Below are 22,372 nucleotides of genomic sequence, written 5' to 3'. Positions count from 1 at the left end.
TTCCCACCAATTTCATTCACTAAAATGATCACCAATTAAATAGTTAATGCTGACATTTGGAGAGACTTAATGAGGCAAAAAATGAACATTAGGCCTAGGTAGGGAAGTTCACACTTCAGAACCATTGTTTCAGGATGACACTGCTCAACTGGTCTACATTTGATTCAGAGTTGGAAAGTTATCTTCACAATCTTTATGAGGGCTAGGAAGTTATGTTTTAAAATTACAGCTTACCCTCTGTAGACTCTGAATGTGCTTTGTGGGCCATATAAATCCATCAAGAAGGTTGGATCTGGCCTATGGGGCTGAATTTAATATCGGTCAAAGGAAAAGTGAAAAAAACATTCATAAAATAAAGGTTGAAAAGATCATTCAATTTTAAACCACTAATTTCTGTTTTTAAAATGCAAACGTTTTTCTTCCAGACTGAAATTCCTCACGCATCATCTGATCTATAGATTCTACTTTTCCTTTTAATTAGAAAATTAAAGAAAAACTGTAAAATGCTTTGTTTTGACATTTTAAACTGATTACATACATTCTTAAGACCTAATGGCTGTGCAAGTTTGAAAAATGCATGATAAAATAAAGAAATATGAATGAAAATATATTGAACATATATTTTATTTCATTAAAGAAAATGATGTAAGCACATAACACTCTTGACACACAGTTCAGTTCTCCAAAGAGGCTGATTTCATCACTATTGCAAGTAATCCCTTCTGGCCAATTTATTGAAAGCACTGTTATCTCAAAATTCATCTTTGTCAGTCTTTCATAACTGAAGACAGCATAAGGGCTTAGAACGAATATTAAAAAAAACAAACAAGAACAGCATAATTCTGTTCTACCTTTCTATAAACACATCATTACTTGCCACAGTCAACTTACATAAAGGCTACTTCAGAGCCAGACACTGAATAAAAAGGTACATACCAAACCCTGTAAAATTTACAACCATGTTTTCTAGATCTAACTGTTCTCCCCTCAGGAGCTTAACTGGTGCAATCTTCCCCCAGGCAAAATTCAAACCTAACAGATGGGCCTTATGAGAGCTCTTGAAGATCAACAAACTTTAGTTCAGTCTGATCAAAAGGAGAACATTTCAGAGTTACTGTCCCTCCACTAAGAATACCCAGCCTTCAAGATGCTCAAATCTAGGGCCTTGTCTACACTACAGAATTTTGTTAACAAAAGTTATGCCGCTTTAATTAAACCACTCTTGCATGTCCACACTATGCTCCTTGTGTTGGCAGAGCACATCCACACTAGCAGCTCTTGCACTGACACGGAGAGCAGTGCAATGTGGGTAGCTATCCCACTGTGAAACTGGCTGCAGGGTGCTTTGGGAAGGGTTTGCAATGCCTCACATGATGCAGGTTTCTCAATCCCATCGTCCCACGGGCATCCTACTAGATTGCCAGCTGCTTATTAACTGAAGTGTAGGGGGAGGAGAGGGAGATTGTGTGACAGGGAATAGGGTGTGCGGAGGGGGGGGGAGGAGAGAGAGAGAGTGTTGGCATGCTGTCTCTAAGTTCAGACAGCAGCCTGAGCAACCAACCCTGGGGGAGGGGGGGACACCCCCCCACATCATCCCCCAGCTCTGCAGAGCACAGCAGTTCCCCCCTCCTCCCCAATAGCAGCAGCCTGCTCTGCCAGCCTGCCAATTTCACATTAAGGATTCTGTAATTCCCTCTGAGTTCTCCCATACTGGGAGAGTCATCCTCAGCAGCTCTGTGCACTCTCCACACTGAGGAATAATGAAAGCTTCCCGGAGCTTTGAAAGGGGAGGGTGAATGCCTGCAAGGCAGCCAAGTTCGAAACAGTGAGCAGGGTGGTCACAGCCAGCATTGTGGGATGTTGGGGGAGGCCAGTTATGTCAAAATAATGAATGGCAGCGTCTACACCAATGCTTTGTCACTCTAATTTTACGGCAAAAAGCTTTGCCTCTCATCAAGGTGGTTTTGTTTTGCTACCAAAAGTAACTTTGTAGTGTGTATACCTCCACTGGTTTGTCCACAACTTGATGTCAGTACAGATTTCAGGAAACATGATCGCTGTAGTCAACACTGCTAAATAAGCAGGCAGCCTCATTCTATACTAGATATAACTTCTGAGAGATCCTTAAGAATAGCTTCTGAAGGTGACAAATACGTGGATAACTGGTGAAAGCAAGTATCTAACCAGAGAATAGGAAGGCAGCACTACTGCTGATCACTGTCTAGAGCAGGGGTTCTCAAACTAGGGGTTGGGACCCCTCAAGGGATCACGAGGTTATTACATGGGGGTGGGGGGTCATGAGCTGTCAGCCTCCACCCCAAACCCCGCTTTGCCTCTAGCATTTATGATGGTTTTAAATATATAAAAAGTGTTTTTAATTTATAAAGGGGGGGGAGTCACACTCAGAGGCTTGCTATGTAAAAGGGGTCACCAGTACAAAAGTTTGAGAACCACTGGCTAGAGACCAAAAGCCTGCGAACAGAGGTGGAAGATACCCCTTCCATACTCTCTAGATATTTCCAAAGGCTTACACATCTTGTTTTATCTGGTTTGAGCTTTAATCACATCACTCCCATCTAATCTATCTCTGCCAGACAACAGAAAAGGGAGACTACTATCAAAATCAGACATAAGGAAGACTTAGAACTGCATGACATCCACATTTCTTTACCTCCCCCAGTGGCCCCACATATCCATCAAGGCAGATAAGCAATTGTCCAAAACCACTACTGGGGGAAATCTAACAAAATGTTGGGAATCATTAGGAAAGGCACAGATAAAAAGACAGAAAATATCATATTTCTCTATGTAAATCCATGGTATGCCCACATCTTGAATACTGTATGCTGATCTGGTCACCCCATCTCAAAAAAAGATATATTGGAATTGGAAAAGATAAAGGAAGGGGCAAGAAAATTAATGAGTATGGAACGGCTTCCACAGGAGGAGAGATTAGTAAGACTGGGACTTTTCAGCTTGGAAAAGAGATGAATAATGGAGGCTATGATAGAGGTCTATAAAATCATGAGTGGTTTGGAGAAAGTAAATAAGGACCTGTTATTTACTCCTTTTCATAACACAAGAACTAGAGGTCACCAAATTAAATTAATAGGCATCAGGTTTAAAATAAACAAAAGGAAATATTTCTTCACATAATACACAGTCAACCCGTGGAACTCTGCTAGAGGACGTTGAGAAGGCTAAGACTATAACAGGGTTCAAAAAAGAACTAGATACATTCATGGAGGATAGGTCCATCAATGGCTATTAGCCAGGATGGGCAGGGATGGAAAACATACTCTGAAACATCCCTAGCCTCTGTTTGCAAGACCTGGGAATGGGCAACACGGGATGGATCACTTGATGATTACCTGATCTGTTCATTCCCTATGAAGCACCTGGCATTGGCCACTATCAGAAGACAGGATACTGGGCTAGATGGACCTTTGGTCTGACGCAGTATGGCCGTTCTTATTCCCCTCCCCCCCCCCCCCAAAAAAAAAAAAAGAAAGAACTGAAGAGAAATTCCAATCACTCAGCTCAGGTTGGGAGTTAAAACAAACATAACCCAGTGAATCCTGTGAGAAGGTAATTATCTGGCCACTTCACTAATTTACATCAAAGTGAAAAGTAAAACACTTGAAAAGTTAGTTTACAGGTTTTCCTATGCATTACACTCCTTTTCAAGAGGAAAACAGATACAATGCTAGAGAGTACAGCCTGAGGCAATGGATTACCTCCACATAAAATACCCACTAAGACCCCAATTCAACTAAAGGATTTATGGATTGAGTCCTACTAACTTCAGAAGGACTAGAGACAGGAAGGAAACAGTTTTTCCATCCTAAGAAAATCTGAGATAGTAAAAAAAAAAAAATTCCCATCCTGAATCATGGCAAAAAGTCAAAATCTCAGAAATTTTCAAACTGAAAATCTGAAAAAAAAATTCAATTTGAGTCAAAGTTTTCTGTTTTATTTAGACTACTCTTTTTTTTTTTACTACAAATTAAACGAAATTTTGAAACAAAGTTGTTTTGAACTAGAAAAAAAGTTTTTCCATTATGAAAACGTCAAAATGAATCAAAAAAAGTCAAGTAAAAAACCTGTCAAAACTGATCCGTACCTGCAAGTTTTTGTTCTGACATATCAGCATTTTCCAACAAAAAACACTGCTGAAAAATTCCTAATCACCTCGAACTGGGACTCCACACAAGTGTAACAGTTTGTCAGGATAGATACTTACAAAGTCTGAAAATGACACAATCAGATGAACTCTGTGAGCACTTGCTTTTGCAGTAAGCTTTTTCCATCTGAAGGATGTGTCCTGAGCAGCATGCAAGGTTACGATCCTTTCTGCTTTGATGCAGCATTCATCACTTGTAAACTAGGGCTCAGATACCAGAAACACTCTAAGGGTATGTCTATACAGCAAAGAAAAACCCAGAGCTGGCCCATGCCAGCGCCCAGGCTCCAGCCTGAGCCCAGATGTCTACACAGCAATGAAACAGCCCCAGAAACCGAGCCCAAGTCCGCTGGCACAGGTCAGCTGTGGGTGTCTAGTTGCTATGTAGTAATAATGAGAATCTGACTCACTGCTTGCTCTCTCACTTAGGAACAGAAATTACAAACCAAACTTGTTCTGAACTGAAACAGAGTCACGCTCCTGGGAGTGACACGCTGTTCCTTCCATTGCCTGACTCTCATAAGTTTCAAAGATGGAGGAATTAGACCACAGGATTGCTGCTCAGTTAAAAACTTGTAACAGACAAAGACACAATTTAAGTATATAGTTGAATATGTTACTATAAACATATTGCATGGTTACCTTGATCATCTGTGAATATGAAGCTGGTTTTAATACTGACTTCTTACAATGTTAGTATTTGATAGTTTTAAGACCAACATTCTGGGTACTGAAATACGATAAAATGCACAGTTAATGACTGCAATTATCACTTGCCCAAGTATAGATTTAATGGAATCTAAACCAATGCTCTTCAAGTACTAGTTATATCAATGTAAAGACCGGGTAATATAGATTTGTGGAAAGATTAAGTACACATTCTGAAAAATATGAGGTATTATTAAATAAGATTCCCCAGGAGATAGACACATGGCCAGCAACAGAAGCTGAAAAGATAAAATTTACTTACCTACACATGTGTTTTCTTCTCTGAAGTGGTCAAATGGTGCTCTGTGATCCTTTAACTCCATACTGGTGATGCATCTCTACTCTACAAGTTTTCCCAATTATCAAAAATATTCCTGTTTCAGGAACAAAAGAATTTCCCTTGCTTAATTTTGGATTTTTAACTTGTTCTTTCTTGTTCCAACCTGCAAGTGCCAATATGCCACAGTGGTCCTACTTGTCACGTGAATGGCAAGTAACCCAAAGTGAATCTTAAGAGTAGAGAGAAAACAAACTTCTTTCTATTCTAAGAAGTTGTTCTGATGAGCTTCCTAGGACAGCCATTTGCCCTGAATTACATGGGACCTATCTGACTCCCTTCAGTGGCACAGAAGATAATCTGGTACCTGACTGGGGAAATTCCACTGATAATCAGGAAAATGTACAGAGTAGAGAGTATCACCACCATAGAATAATGGACCACAGAACACCCAATGCGCATCAGGGAGAAAAGGGAATAGGCAAGAATGTCAGGATTCAAGCAGTAACACAGAAATCATGGGGAGCAGAGGCAGAAACTCCTATCTAGCAGCAGCAAGAGCAGAAATATCCACAAAATGCAACTGCTGACTTATACAGAAGAAGGGTCTTCCAAAAAGGAAAGAAAAATTACAAAAATGGAGAGGGAGGGAGGTATGGAGAGAAACCTGGGATGATAAATCAGTATGTGAAAGTGATGGAAGGGATAAAAGAATGAGTAAATAGCCTACATTTAGGTTATAGGAGTTAAAAATGGGTAAATAGTTAAATTAAGAATCAATACAAACTGACTTTCACTACAACCTTTTCCCACTCTTGTGTGCGTTGCCTACTTACATTTAAAGCTCTTTAGACAGGACAGAACCCTTATGCGTCTAAAGAGCCCAGGACACTTTTAGGTGCTCAACAACCACCACCCTACTAAGTATTGCCATTTAGGTGAAAAGTCCTAAATGAAGACAAAACTTTATGATAAACAATACTGGGTGTGACTTTCAAATCATCTAAGTGATTTAGGTGCACAAGTCTAATTGAAAGTGTTTGTGGTCCTAGATCATACAGGCATTTTTGAAAATCACACCTAAACCATACCCAGATTAAGCCATGATAACTAAAACCATGTGAAATAAACAAGAAAGGCTTTACAATTACAAACTATCAAAAATAAACATAAGAACCAACTATTTGTATTTTTATAATGTAATTTGAATGCTGAGAAATCAAGAGTGGAAAATGAACAGACACAAATCAATGAGAGATCATTTTAAAAGTGAGTTGCCATGCCCGCACTAAATCTGGTTTTTAAAAGTACTTTTTAGAAGTAGATAATTGTGAAGCCGTATCTAGATGGGTTATGCCACACACTTTTAATCCCTAGAAATGGAGGGAAACATCATATTACTAAAGTTTGTTGACATTACATTGGGAGGATTTACAAAAATCAGTGAGGACAAGAGAAATAACACAAAGGGACCTAGAGAGATAAGAAACATGGACAGAAAACAAAATAAGATATTCTGAATCACCACCTCTCTGTGCCTTAATGCTTTGTCTACCCTGACTGTGTACATCGCAAGATCTTCAAAGCAAGAACTCTTATTATGAGTTTGTACAGCAGATAACACAGTGGGACCCTGATCTTGGTTGGGGTCCCTGGGTGTTACTGTAATGCAAATAATAAATTAACAGGAAAGAGAAACCAGGAAAGCAGTTATAGTGAAACAGATACAGCAGCAAGAATGAAGAGCAAGTTAAACAAGCATGCAATGTGACACAACCCAAAAAAAATGATAATGGAGTCAGAGTGGCTGGATTTAAATAACCAATTTTAATCATGATTTAAATTAGCAAGTAGGAAACCTTGACTTAGATCATCTATTTTAATCATGTTTTGGGTTAAACTTTTTAGTTACTTTCCTTAAAAAAAGGCTGAGCCTCTTTTATTATTAAAACACGCTGAAAACTAAATACAGCCTTCACACTAAATTTGGTGCTTTTTTCTTAATTAGACTATGCCTCAACACATTTAAGCAATTATATAGCTTAACTTACATTTATTCAGATTCTTATTTATTTTATGTTAGAAAACAGTGAATGATGCATTTATTTACTAGATGATACTTATATTTTTACTTGTGATTTAAGTCAAGCTCATTTGCATGGAAATTCAATTAAAAAAGGACAAACAGCATTTACATTTTTTTATTGAATAAAACTACTTAAATGTGTTAGATGCATAAGAAAAAAGTTTATCAAAGCATGTTTTGCATTTAAAACTTACTGATTAAACAAAGGAAGTATTATCTGTAGTTATGAAGAGAACTAATTTTTTCTAGACATGGCCTACAAGATTTTAGAACCAGTAGATCTGATTCTCTCAGACCTAGATTTTATTCATAAATTGGAAGAGGAAAACAAGACTTGTTTCTTATACACTAGACATTGAACTTAACTAGTTGAATACGAATATGAAAAAAAAACATTCTCTCTGCACCTGCAGAAGAAATTACTGCTGTCAAAACTGATTTAGCACTTCAGCAAAGTCTGGTTCCAGGTGCTCAGCCACTGACTTCTACCAGTTCAGTGAGAGGATATTCTTTAAACTTAGCAGAAAACATGCACTACTTAATATTTTTTGTATTTGGTTTAAATTATTTCAGTAGATTATAATAAGTGTAGGCCTTAACAAAGACTATGGGTTTCAAATTTAAAATTAAATAGTTTTTTTCCTAAATAAACCTGTATTCACTCTAAATAAAATATCCAATTTAAATTTAAAAAATCCTTTTTATATATTTTTTTCAAATAATCAATTTTTCCAACTCTGGCCACAGTTTTGGCCAACATATGCAAAATTATCACATGGATCAAGAAAAGCATCTGTAGATGGCTCTGGCGCAAAGACACCATGAATTTTAGGTTTACTTCCAAGGACCACATTACTTTCAACTTGTCTATTTTCCTGGGAGTTCAGGGAACAGAAACAAATGGTCAGCGGGTTTTGGAGGAGATTGAATTTATGAGGAAAGATTAAAGAGCTAAATGTGTATAGCTTTATTAAGACAATTAATAGGTTGTTGAAAAAACAAATTATTCCACATTTGAACAATACTTCTAGAACGCCAATAATAAATATTTAAGAAATCATGAGTTGTATTTAAAGGGACACCATCAACATGAAGAACAGTCAATATAAGAAAAATTTAAAATAGTTTCAGGTACTACCCCTACTTAAGTATTCCTGCCAATTTCTGTGGTTTCACAATCCCATTTTTTGTATTCTTTGAAAATATGTTTCCCTGTTGTTGTATGTAAGACCCACAAAACTGAGGAAACACACTAAACAAGAAAAGCCATTAAACTGACTATACACAAAGTGCTGCCAAATGCACAAAGAAAACCAATATTCTTTCTAATCTTTCAGTTATAGTCATCTTAAGTGTCATTTAAAAGTAGGCCAAAAAAAACACAAAGACAGGAGTTGATGGTACAGTAGAAACTCAAAATTACCAACGCCAGAATTATGAACTGACCAGTCAACCACACACCTCCTGTGGAAACGGAAGTACACAATCAGGCAGCGAGAGAGAAAGAGAGCAGGAAAAAAAGCAAAATACAGTACCATACTGCGTTAAATGTAAACTACTAAAAAAATAAAGCTGTACTAACTCAATGTTCAGTTTGGGACCTGAAAAAGGAGGAAAGATTGTTTTTCTTTTCCAGATTATGAACAAACAGGAAAATGCAGGTGAAGACAACTGAGTTACCTGCAGAAGCCAGTATTTTAAGTTTCTCATGTTGACCTGGCTGACATATTAAAAGAAATTAAATTGACTATTTCATTTAACTATTTTAGTTAAAAACAAACAAAAACAAACCTGATTTTAAAACACTTGAATGTTTAACTAAATTCAAAAATTCATATGCTTGTTTTGTTAAAATATTTTCGGTTTGCTGTTGAAGAAAAAAATCCAGAATACATGATGTTGTTTTAGTGAAATGAAACAATTTAAATGTCTGTCTGGTGATGTTCTCCTCCTAATACAGCATGGCAAGAAAATCCTCCAAATATTAATGATTAACCTGTTGAACTGGAGATAGTTCACCTCCCAACGACTTCATAAATATCTGCTTCAATTACCTTTGGTAAATGAAATAACCAAACAATCATTCATTTTCTGATATAGCTGTAAAACTAATCTGAAAAGTTTTCAAAATAAATCAATTTAAAAATGTATAGTGCGTACCTTTTAAAAAAGGAACCTACATCTATCTCTGAGTTGTGAAGAATACGTATTAAGGTTATAAAAGCCAACAAGAATGCACTTTTATGTAGAAATCCATGATTAAATCGAGTCTTCCTGACTAGTGATTGAAGTCATGATATAAATCAATTCGATTTAAATCAAATCCACCCTGCAATTCTTCATACAAATCTTTCAGGCCATAACTTGACATACAAAGTAACAAAGAAATTTGCTAATACTTTACAAAAGGAATTTCAACCGAAAAATATTTAACTTTTCTGCTCTCATAGTGCACAAAGATAAGCAAAGTTTTAAGTTTTTCAGGCCTTAAGCCACTAGATTTTTTTGAATTTACAGTTCTTGAATACCAATCACTCATAGTTAAATAATGATTATTGCTCAGTACCTATTTTTATACATGATAGTGCATCTAAATTTCAATTTTAGTTTTCTGAAAAATTCTTACTCTGGGTTTCTGACAAGTGATTGATTATCTGATCAATTTCTAGAACTGAAAGACTGACTAGATCACTATCGTTAAATTAATCTGAAACTTAGAAAATCTTCAAATTTTTATTACAAGTTTCCACTGCAGCCCAATTACCATATCACACTTTTTTGTGTACAACTGCTCGTCAATTTTGACGTTTTCTTTCCTTGTTCCCTTTTAAAAGAGCCAAAAATTGTATAAAACAATAGGTACACCTTAAAGAAAATCAAGAAAATTAATTCATGAATTAAATATATTCTGTGGGCTATGCGAAGCACAGAATAACCAGTGTCTAGTGCACTTTGATCCCACCTCTTCTTTTCTCTTGGAATGCTCCCTCCTTTCAACACACACAGGGCTCTGGCCTCTGTGTCAGGGTGGCCAGTGCAAATACAGTCTAGCAACTCTACAATGGAGAGAAAATCCACTTAATTTGTTATAGGGACCATTGAACACCAGCTAAGGATCTGCCCCACTGTGTTTAAGCCCCCTTTACACCACAGGAGCAGACTAAAAAGAGCAACAGATAACCAAGCCCCCTGTCTTTTGCATCCTGTAAAATGCTGAGCAGTGTTGGGACCAACATTAATCACTGATCCATTACCTCATGTCCTTATTTGGCTAAATATATCCAAGTTATAAAGGAAATTCATGGTAACTGCCAGTAATTCGGACTTTTAAAAATGGCTAATACCCAAACTTCCTAAACTGTCTTGGCCCTCATTATATCAATCGCAGTATTTAGACTGCCAAGTGTTGGACAACATTCAATAGGTTAACAACACGTCTGGCAGTCAAACTCGGTCAGCATGGATTCCATTTCATTACTAATACACAGGGTATTTTTACATATGCCTTTCAGAACTTACAGTTGGAGAAGTTGCCCACTGAAACAAAGCAAATGAAAGTTTAGAAAAAGATTTAGGGTATGGCTACATTTGCCATGGGATAAACAACCCAGGGCACAGCTGCAGATAGCCTATGTCAGCTGAATCTGGCTCGCAGGGCTCAGGCTCATGGGGCTAAAAATCACTGTGTAGATGTCCAGGCTCGGGTTGGACCCCATCCTCTGGGACCTTCCACCCTCACAGGGTCCCAGAGTTTAGGCTCCAGCCCAAGCCCTAAGGTCTACACATTGACTTTTTAACCCTGGAGCCTGAGCCCCGCAAGCCCACACACCCAGCCAGTCACAGGTGTTTTATCCCTGTGTAAACGTACCGGTAGGCTCTTAAATGCTAGCACAAAGAGAGTCCTACATAGAAAATTAAAATTTGAAATCACAAGTCTCAGGATACATCTTTTTGCATCCTATTGGCATGAAAGAAAAGCTAAGCAAGAACTGGCCGTGGAAGTCTTGAGTAGGAAGTGGCAGGATGCTTTATACCAATTTCATGAAACGGGATGTATTTTCCAGTTTTGTAAAGTCATAACTTGCTGCTGAGACTTTAGAACACTACATCTCTGTGCACTGTAAACTAATATGTGAAATACAGAATGTTTTTATAACATTCTTTCAAAACAATTTCTTTGAACATGCTGCTTACACTCTAGGTATACATGACAAAACACTTGACATCAATGACTAAGACCACTGAAAGTTCAAAAGGAAGCAGTTTGAAGTATCTGAAAACTCAAAAATATAATTTAAAAATCCTTAACCCCCCAGAGTAGCTAACAAATTTACAGATGCTCCCCGGGTTACGCAAACCCGACTTACGCAAATCCACACTTACGCAACTTTTTCCATACGCTTTTTTTGACACGCACCTAATTGTCGGGTATATACTCCCGACTTACGCAAGTCGGGGAGCATCTGTAGTTTGTAGGTGTGTGATTAAAATCTGGAAATGAAGGCCAGTATTTTTATCATGAATCCCAAATATATTTTTACATAAGTTGTATAATTCACACAATTAATTATATCACTCATTTGTTTCACTGGGTGGCAAGAGTACTAAGCTTGGATTCTAGATAAGTTTTAGATATCACTGCAATAATCCTATATTAACATTTAGTACAGGTGATCAAGTTCTTTCAACTAATCCCACAAAACGCCTTTATGTTATCCATGCTTAATTAAACTAGCAGCAGGTTTTATAGCAAGAGATGTTACTAGCCTTCTTATAAAACATCTGGGCAGTTTGGTCTTCCAATAAACCTTTTTTTCCAGTGCCATAAAGACTTGAACATAACGTTACGGGAACAAGAACTTAGAATTTATTTTTCCCGTTCCATGTATTACTTCTGAATCTGAAAGCAATTGCAAAAAGGTGTCAGGAACACCTTTTAAAGAACCAATGGTAAAGTTATTTTCAGCAGAATCCCTGAACTATAAATAACGGCCTGTATAGCCAATTGTCAACCGAGGTTTGTCAGTATTACATAAGAACTAGAACAAATTATATTAAATTCAATCTCCTTAAGCACCCTATTGTAGGTGCAAAATGGATGATCTTCACTTCCTGGATAGGATGTGCAGCCTTCACGAATGAGAATGCATACATAAAAGAGGCCTGAAGCATTTTGCAATCTGGTCACATGAACACATCACAGAAATGAAGCATCTGCCTTTTTATTGTATTTTAGATTGCTGTTCTGCTTTCATAAATGTCACTCTTATCATTCATAATACAGTCACAAATGTCACTCCAAAGTGGTCAATTTAGAAGACGACTAAGTTTTACAACTCACCGTTTAAAAAAAGTAGGTCAAATACGGGCAACCTTGACACTAAGCCTTTAGGAGGTCTAATAAGCTAACCCCCCTCCCCCTAAAAAAGGCAATACACACAACTAAAGAAAAAGGAGACCCCCCCCCCCATTTCAAATCACACAAAAAAAGGAGCAAAGAATCCTGTGGCACCAAAAAAAAGGAAATCAGGATTTTCATTCCTAGTGCTGCCATATTCTCATTTTGAGTGTAAAAATTTAGAAAGGAACAATTTAATTTAAGGTTTAAAAGTAAACCCTTGAAAAATAATTTCTGAAATGCATTTGTCTAAAAATGTCCTTCACAGTACTCTGAGGGTATGTCTTTTCCTCAGAGTTAACCTGGGTAATCAGCACTCCAGTGTAAGCACCTGGGAATGAGTAGCCACACTCCACAGTCATTTCCAAGTTACTGGGTACACACTGAGTGCCGTTTGTACTTCTGCAGGCATATACCATGGTTCTTTGTACTGCAGTAAGGTAAGCCACTCTGAATCTTTTGAAGTGAGTTGTGGGAGAACTTGTCTGTCCTCCTGTGTACACAGGGAAATTGTGGGAGGCATTGGAGGACAATCAGCTCCCGAATGGTTTGGCCTGCATCTTCCCTGAAATGGGATATCAGTCCAACTGAAAGCAGCATCCAGGCTTTAGCCTGTGGCCTCAGACAAGCCAACTAGCCCAAGCTGACAGAACCAAACTAAAGTTCAGAAGTTTGTGCGTGGGGATGGGGAGGTTAGGGACAACACCTGAGTAAAAGCCCAACTTAACTCTGCAGTGAAGAGATACCCAGGATGATTCATTTACTAGCTGTCTATATCTTTTTCATCCTTTGAGGAGAATCAGCTTAAGATGTTTTTTCAAGATTGATATCAGCAAGTTAGTGCTGTACAACTTCTCAAACATTAGTGGCACTGAAAGTCAACCACTAGAAATACTTTAAAGCTGAAAAAAGTTCTCATATATGGCATTTATTAATTGGATAAACAGGTCTAAGAAACCAAGTGGTGCATATGAGTTACTTTCAGGATGTTATTTCAAACTTGGGAGTAAATGGGTAAAATCCTCTGAGTCAAATTCAGCCTCAATGTCATGTGTCTATTTTCTACACAGTACTTCTAACATTTAAAATTTCCTGGCTTCTGCTGTAGGAAATACATTTTTTTGACCCTCGGAGTTTTATCAAGATCCACTCAAAATCGGTAACAATAGATTAATAATTTTTATTTGTGGTGACCTGCAGCGTTGCTGCTCAAATTTATGGTAAGCATGAGTCAGGGTAGGCTAGAGTGTGTGTTTTGTGCTGGGAGATTTTGTGTTGATTTGTGCAGGTGGCAAATGAGGGGTGCTTGTTGTGGTATGGGGCTGCATTTGGGCTTTCTGTGAGTTACTGTACCAGGAGAAAAGAACAGGAGTACTTGTGGCACCTTAGAGACTAACAAATTTATTAGAGCATAAGCTTTCGTGGACCACAGCCCACTTCTTCGGATGCATATAGAGTGGAATAAATATTGAGGAGATATATATACACACATACAGAGAGCATAAACAGGTGGGAGTTGTCTTACCAACTCTGAGAGTTGTGCTGAGTTGTGCAGGTGAGGAACTATATAGATTTGGAGTATTTTGTGTTACATGGATGTGGCAGTTGGGCCAAGTAATCCACCATGCAGTTGCCCTCATACAGCCAATGAAATTGTTGCATGCAAATTAGCTGCAGAATGAGGGTGGCGATTGGCTGAGTTACCACAGCTATCACAACAGTCTTGGGCTCAGGTCGCTGTCGCACAGGTGTAATTCATAAAGTCAAAATGGCTGAAAACTTAGAAACTAGATGGTAACATACAGTAAATCTCAATGGTAACTGAATGTGGTAATATTCTGAAAAAAAAGGGTCCCAAACCATGCATGTAGGTGTTTCCATTGCTTCACACTGCCTCAGATATTCCAGGCTTCAGCATGACATACAGACAGGTGACAATCCTGGAATCATATTCTATAAATAAACCATGTACCTACTGCTTCTTAGAAGGAGAAAGATTTCAATTAAATATGAAAATCTTACATAACCTCTAATATATGGACGGTCTTATTTTAGAATACTTTCATACTAGCACATGCAATTATTCTCTGTCAAAAGGTAAGCAAATTAACTATTTTGGCATTTTTCTATTATTGTAGACAACAGTAATAAAATCCAGATGCATTAAACTAATCAGTATGCTAACACTCACCTGAAATTCTGACCCTCTCACAACTCCCTCCCACCCGTTCAAACCAACAGAGAAAAAGTTTGGGAAAACAAGCCTTGAATGGTAATCTTAATGTTACCAGACCTAGGCTGTGGCAGATCTTCGCAAAGGATTCCTCACCAACAATGCCCTTCCACTAACCCCTTCCTCCTTTAAACAAGGGGGCTATTAATTCAAGCCTCTCAGAGCATCAGGTGAAAACCAGAAGCTTAGCCTTCACTCAGAAATCAACAGATAGTCAGTGAAGATCACAGAGCATGGGTGTAACGTTCTCTACGTAATTCACCAGTCAATGAGCAGGATGCTATCGTTACACCTTAAAATCATTTGGAAAATGCATCCCCATGTAGACATCATTAATACTACAATCTAGATGCAAACACTGTAACAAGGCATGGATCCAAAAAAAAAAAAAGTTTTCAAACTTGCTTGCCAAGCATGAACATATCAAAGGAAGGGTAGAGGAAAATTATGAATTCTATTATACAGTAAATAAATTACAAAAAGAGAAACTCCACCATTTCTTTCCACTGCTCCCCTAACTCAGCTACTTATCTGGGTTGAGTCTCACTCTCACCGTGCTAGCTAGCTCTCATCTGTGTTCCAGTATCTGTAAAGCCCTAAGATAGTCACCCAAACACATGAAGTGGTTTATATTAGATTAAAATATGAAGGAAAAAAAATCAGTATTGCCAATCCTCTCAATTTTAATGCAATGTCTAGCAATATTTGGTGTTCTTTTTAAAGCTCCAACTCCCATTTCATGAGAATCCCAACTTCCATTTAAAAGAAATGTCTAGCACTCAACAGTGGAGAAAGGTATGAAAACATGATCCCAGTGCACGCTAAAGGCACATGATACAGATGGCAAATACAAAGCACCCAAAATGTATAGTTTTTTAAATCATGATTTTCAAGCCAATTCTATGATTTGGAGTGAGGGGGAAGGGGGGCTGATTCAGGGTTTTTGAACACTTGGGGTTGTCAATACTCAAATATACTGACATCAATCTCATCTGCTCTGTAATATTTGAATGGACTATTTTAAACTTTTTGTCCAACTAGACTTTAACAAAAAAAAAAATTTTTCCCACACTATCATGTACTGTTAGGGGTGATAAAAACACCGCCCACTGTATTGCAAAAATACCATTTGGAAATGTAAATAAGTAATTTTTCAAAAGCTACTAAGAACCTGACTGTTTTGGCATTTGTTCCTCTACATGAACAAATACATTAACTAGATTTCTCCATTTAATGGAAGTAAAACTAGAAACACATTTATGTAAAAATCATAATGGGCCATGATCTATTAGATCTGTCAAGGACACAAAGCACCATTTATGATCAAAGTTACAGAATTTCTTAAGCCATTTTAAAACTCAAAACTAGATCTAGAATACAGTTGGACTAGTAAAGTGACAAGTAAATAATTTAACATCATTTCTTATTCTATTTATTTGTTCTATCATTTAGTTTGATTGTTAATTAAATATTAGCACACAAAAACAAGAGTCACTCAGTACATCACATGTTTTTGAACAGCTTAAATCACAACAAAAACAATATTTTATAAGTATATTCAGTACTGCACACCAAGTTCATTGCTCATTTGCAAGAAGGAAATAACTAAAAACATAGTGTAAAAGATAAATATATAGGAATCATATGTTTATCTTTTATTGGATTCAATTACATAAATATTCTATTCAATTTTAATCCTAAAGATGACAACTACACCAACAGAAGTTGGCCCAATAAACAATATTACCTCACCTACCTTGTCTGTCAACCACATTGATTATTAATCTGTGTTTGTTTTAAACAAAGAAAAGTATTTTATGGTCAGAGAAAAGGTTGGTACATGACAAGGCCTTTCCACATACCAGATAGCAACCTATGCTGATCAAGTAAACTAAAATTCCCCCTCAATAGTTACAGACAGGTTGCTTCTCTCTGTAATACACAAACACCTGCACTGGTATAGGCAGACTACACCAACCAACACCTTTAACACTTCATCTTTGAACTTTAGGTTATACTGATTGCATTTTAACACAAAATACAACTACAAAGGCACTTGACACTGTTTTATGAAAGAGGCATTGGCATCCCAGGACAACAGTCGTTAAACTTTACTATTTAAATACGGACCTTCTGCACATCAAACAAGAAGGAACCAAATTGAATGGCTATCAAAACAGCCAGTTAATGATTTCTATACTTCAAGAACTCCACTCTCACCTGACGAGAGATTTTTTAGGAAAACAAAACAAACCTCCAGGAAGAAAATGAAAACCTAAGGACAAAGTAGATTACTGAAAGTACCGAAGTCGGCGATTTTTCTATCATTAAGCCTGGTAAGAGCAGAATCATTCAAGAGAGAGCACTAACCATGCAAAAGCTTAATATGCAAATAAAAATATTGAGGCCTCTCTTCCTTCTGTTGGGTAAGTACAAGAGGAAAACACAACGCACCTGGTGGCTCCTAGCCCTTGTTCTCGGTTCTAGGAATGACAATCCCCACCCATCCCTTCTTCCTGCCCTAGCTGCCCTCTGCCCCTGGCTGGGAGATGGCCGGGGGCAGGAGTGTGGGTGGCGGTGGTTTGGGGCAGGGGCTGCTCCGTGTGCGGGCTGTGTGTACCTCTGGGCTGGGGGGGGGGGGGGAGGTGATTTCCATGGGGCCGTTGCGTGCAAAGAGGCCCAGGAGATGGCGTCTCAGGGCCCCCATCTCGTGAGGGATTTCAAGGCTGAACCTGCCCCAGCCTCCCTGGCGGCCTCCCCCGGCTGAGGGAAGAGCTGCAGGGCCGACGTCCCCCCCAATCCCCGACCGGGGGAGCGACCGCAGGGCTGCGGCCGGCCCCAGCCTGCCGAGACGCGGGGGCTGCACTGACCTGTCCTCCGAGTCCATCCGGCTCAGGGGCTCCCCGTCCGAGGACATCTCCAGGCTGCCCCGCCGGCCCCCCGACGTGGCGCTACAGCTGCTGCTGCCACTGCTGCCGCCCCCTCCGCCGGTGCCGTAGCCTTCGTCTCCGCCGCTGGACACGCTGCTGCTGCTGCTACTGCCGCCGCCGCGGCCCAGCCCGTCCTCCTGGCTGCCCCGGGGGCCCTTGGGCTCCTCCTTAGCGTCGGCCTCGCTGCTGCCGCCGGGGCTGAGCGAGCGGGTCTCGTCGCTGCAGCAGCCGCTGCTGGTGCTGCTGCTCCCCACCAGGCTGCTCTCCTCGCCGCCCTCCTCTTCCTCCTCCTCGTCCTCCCCGTCCCCGGCCTGGCTGGCGCTCTCCGGGCTCGGCTCCGACATGCTCTCGGCCTCGCCGCTCAGCAGCAGCAGCGCCTCGGACTCCGCCGCCGCCGCCGCCCCGGCCTCTTCCTCCTCCTCGGCCGCCGCCGCCTCGCCGGGAAACAGCCCCTCCGGCTCCGCCATGTCGCTGAGAGCGGCCGCCATGGCGCCGCCGAGCTGCTGCCGCCTGTGTCGCTCGCTCGCTCCCTCCGCCGCCGCCGCCTCTCGCCCGCACAATCGCGCAGCAGAGCGAGCGAGCCGCAGAGGGGAGGGGCCGCTGCACGCGCTACGGAACCCGCCTGGGGACAAAACACCGAGCGGGGAGGGTGGCGCCGGGAGGGGAAAGGACTCGAGGACGCGAGGCTGCTTGGAAGCGGGCAGAACCAAGTGGGCTGGGCGGGGCGGGGGAGAGAATGGGCAGAACCAAATGCGGCGGGGCTCTGAGGCGGGGAGGGAAGGCACTGGGAGGCAGGAGCAGCTGGCAGCTGTGAGGGGGACGCGAGGCTGGGCGGCCCTAAGTGGTTGGGGCAGGAGTCAGGGCTCCAGGCTTCGCGCTGGTGACTCTCCCGTCAGGCCCCTCCAAAGAAAACAGGGACCCTCGTTGCCTTTGCCCCTATCCCCCTCCAGGCGCTGGCAGGGAGCTGGCACGGAGGGTAGGTCGTGCTACAGCGGCGGGTAATGAATTGCCCAAACTCCCACGCCGCTCAGAGAAGTAACTTTTTTTACTTCTTCGAGTGCTTGTGCGAATCCATCCCACTCTTAGCACTGCACTCACTGTGCCCCACCGTGTGCATAGGGGGTGCCCCACGGTGTCGGAAAGATGGCAGCATAGCTCCGCCAAAAGAAGATGGGGATGCTTCTGCCAGAGCATAACGCTCAACAGACATACGGGCTGAAGAACCCCAAGTGGGTGTGAGCCCTAATCTGAGCCAGAGGGGTTTAAACTAGCTAACGCATAACAGACCCGAATGCATCCCAACACCCACTTGGGTAGTCTCGGAGAACATACTGCTTGACCTTCTTCTCTGTCAGCAAATGGTACAAATCATCTTGTGGAAACTCTGAAAGGTTAGGCTCTTAGTGAATAAAAAGATGAGGCCCTGTGAACTTGAAATGTGCACCCTAGCTTTCCCCTGGTTAGTAAGTGTTTTGGGGAAAACACCAATAAAAGAGTTATTTGGTTCAAATGGAAACCCATTGCTACTTGGGCAGAAACTCAGAGTGGGAGCTGAGTGATGCCTTACCCAGAAGAAATATTGTACAGGAAGGGCCAGCTATGACAGCTTGCATTTCCCCAAATCTTCTGGCTGATGTAATTGCCACTACTAAGGATGTTTTTGTAGATAAATGCAACAGGGAGCAGTTTGCTAGGTGCTTAAATGGATGGAGTGAATGTGGCTTACCTGCCAGCACAACATTAAAGGCCAATGGAGATGGAGGTTCCCTTACTAGTGGAAAAAAACATGTATAAGGCCCTTAAGAAATTTAATCATAGTAGGTGGGGGAAAAAAAACTATAGCGTTGAAAGGGGGGAGGAATAGCGGGGATGTGGCAATATTGCTCCCACGAACACTCTAAGGGCTTGTCTACACTATCGCATGGGTTCGATCTAGGATGCACAACTTCACCTACATGAATAGAATAGCTGAAGTCGATGTACTTAGATCTACTTACCGCAGTGTCTTCACTGCGGTAAGTCAACAGCTGACGCTCTCCTGTCAACTCTGCTTGCGCTCCTAGTTCTGTTAGAGTACCGGAGTCGATGGGAGAGCGCTCAGCGGTTGATTTATCGCGTCTATACGAGACTGATAAATCGACCCTGAGTGGATCGATTGCTGCCTGCCGATCCAGCAGGTAGTGTAGACAAGCCTTTGGAGAGTGCAAGTAGTCCAAGAATTAGGGAACTGGGAATCAATAGGTTGTAATTAACATCATTCACATCAAATCCGGAATATTTTCCACTTAAAAGCCTGTGTTAGTCAGGAATCTTTTCTACTTTGGATCAAAATGTTCCAGACATTCAGTAAGCAGCCAAGCTGTCAGATGGAGGGAGACTGGATTTAGAGGTAAGATGTTCCCAGTGTTTTGAGATATTACTTCTGGTAGAATTAAAAAGGTTTTCAGTGGATGAAATGAGAACAGCATCAGCTCCATATACCAAAATGACCTCAGCCAGGCAGCTGCTATCATAATGACTGCGGCAGCATCTTGTCTGATCTTTTTGAGCATCCTGTGAATCATAGGGATGTGAGGGTAAGCATACATCATCCCTGGCAACTACTGAGTGAGGAATGTATCAGACAGGAATTCTAGGCTTAGACCTCCTTTGGAGCAGAAATTGATACATTTGATGTTCTTGGGCGGTTGCAAATAGGTCTACAGAAGGATGACACCACACGTGGAAAACGTGATGGATAACAGAATCCTTGATCATCCACTCATGGCTTGACAAAAATATCTTCTAGAGCATTCTGCTGATCTAGGATATGTATTGCTATGAGAGCTTACTTAGTGCTGAAACATCAGTTCCATAGTTAACCTCCTTCCAGACATCAAAGGGTTCCTTTCCTGCCTGTTTATATAAAATGTGGTTGTTGTGTTGTCAGCCATAACTTGCACTGTCAGTCCATGGATAATTGGTAGGAATGCAACACAGGTTCTACGAACCACTTTGGGCCCTAATACATTTACGTGTAGTCAAGTATCCTTATGGGTCTGTAGACCTGAAGCCTGATGATGGGCCAGATATGCTCCCCATTTCAGAAGGGACATGTCCTTTCATGAGTGCAGGGGATTGGACTAGATGATCTCTCGAGGTCCCTTCCAGTCCTATGATTCCATGTCTATCACTAAGGTCTTGGGTGGAAGAAGTGGATAAAAAGGGCGAGGGGAGGGAAAATCTTTCACCATCAACTGCACCTCCCATTGGATGCCAGAACCAGGGTGCCCTCCTCTTAATGATAGACAGTGTCATTGAATGAGAGGCTGTATTCAGAGGCATCCATTGCTGCCTGGAGGGACATCTTGGCTATTAGCTGTTCATCAGCAGTCAAAGATTGAAACTCTGTTCTCCAGGGGTACATTGTTTGTAAAATCTGAAAATGTAATGTAATTTAAAAAGTCATCAACAGTAACACCTGATAATTAGCAATCTAGAATTGCTGGCTGGCAGATGAATAACTCTTACATCTGAATAAATCTCTGGAAGTTATCTTTGTCTGTTGCTGTGTGCTTGTTTCATTAGCTACTATAACCACTAGTGAGCAAGGTATAGGTGAGTGTAGATACTCAGACCTGGTGGACGGTACCTGTACCACTTACCTGCCTTTTTAGAGGTTGGAGGGTCTGATGAAGTTGTTTGCCAGACATGCTTTGTTGGGCTTTGTTGATGAGCAACCGGGTATGGAAGCACAGAGAATGTCCAAGAACTTGTGTGAGCTTTCTTGTGCGGTCTCCACCAGTATCGCAAAAGAATCGGTGATAGGTCTGAGCAGATCCTGAAAGCTCTTCTAGTTGTCTGGGTGGGACAGTGTAGATGGGACCACTGCCTTATCAAAGGATGAAGTTAATACAGCAGCTGGCTTTGACATCTTCTGTCTGGGGGTGTTCCTTTGCAGATAATTCCTCAGCGGGCTCAGATTCATGGACTGCAAGCTGAGACATCTTAGCTCCCTGGGAAGGTGAAGGAGAAGAGGTTCTTACCCTGGAAGATGGTGCAGAAACATAGTATCTTGTTTCTGAAGACCCCAGAGTAAGGCCATGATGAAATGTTATATGGAACAGCGCCCGAAGCTCAGGGAGAAGAGTACCAGGAGCAGGGCACATGTCTACTTTTATATCCCTGTACAATCTAGGCATGTATGAGACTCTTGACTGTTTGAGACTCATAAGGATGAAATGAGGGGACCATTACTGAATATATAGGGGATCCTTCCCTGCTTTGTTGGGCATCTGATGAAGAAAGAGAGCACTTTCCATCTAAGAGGTATGGCCTGCTAATGGAAAATTTAAACTATACATGTTGTATATTTGTGGAAGATACAATGTATTCTTTATACCAGAGACACAAATCCCTGCTGTAAGTGAGAAACTGAATCTGTCCTTAATTATGAAGTTGCTACTGACACCTCCATTAGTTCCTCTTGCAGGCCTGTCAGGAGAGTTATAAAATAGAAACGTGAGTAGACCATCCACCGGATGGGGCAATTTTGCACATGCACACTAGCCCGTAAAT

The 22,372-nt window shown here is 40.8% G+C and overlaps 1 protein-coding gene across 2 annotated transcripts in view; it reads right to left on the bottom strand.

Moving 5' to 3' along the window:
• Positions 1–18,473, bottom strand: part of AEBP2 (AE binding protein 2) — an 88,662-nt gene extending 70,189 nt beyond the window's left edge. Inside the window, exon 1 of one of the 2 annotated variants that reach the window (XM_054036344.1) lies at positions 17,756–18,473. In XM_054036344.1, coding sequence (XP_053892319.1) covers positions 17,756–18,303 — 548 coding nt within the window. In that variant the 5' untranslated portion in view covers positions 18,304–18,473. The remainder of the gene's footprint in view (positions 1–17,755) is intronic. The other variant, XM_054036353.1, reaches the window with a different exon arrangement.
• Positions 18,474–22,372: the final 3,899 nt, after the last annotated feature.

The sequence above is a fragment of the Malaclemys terrapin genome, chromosome 1 (assembly GCF_027887155.1).
Source record: "Malaclemys terrapin pileata isolate rMalTer1 chromosome 1, rMalTer1.hap1, whole genome shotgun sequence".
Classification (NCBI taxonomy): Eukaryota; Metazoa; Chordata; order Testudines; family Emydidae; genus Malaclemys; species Malaclemys terrapin.
The sequence above is the reverse complement of the archived record's forward strand: the minus strand, read 5'-3'. Positions and strand labels throughout refer to the sequence as shown.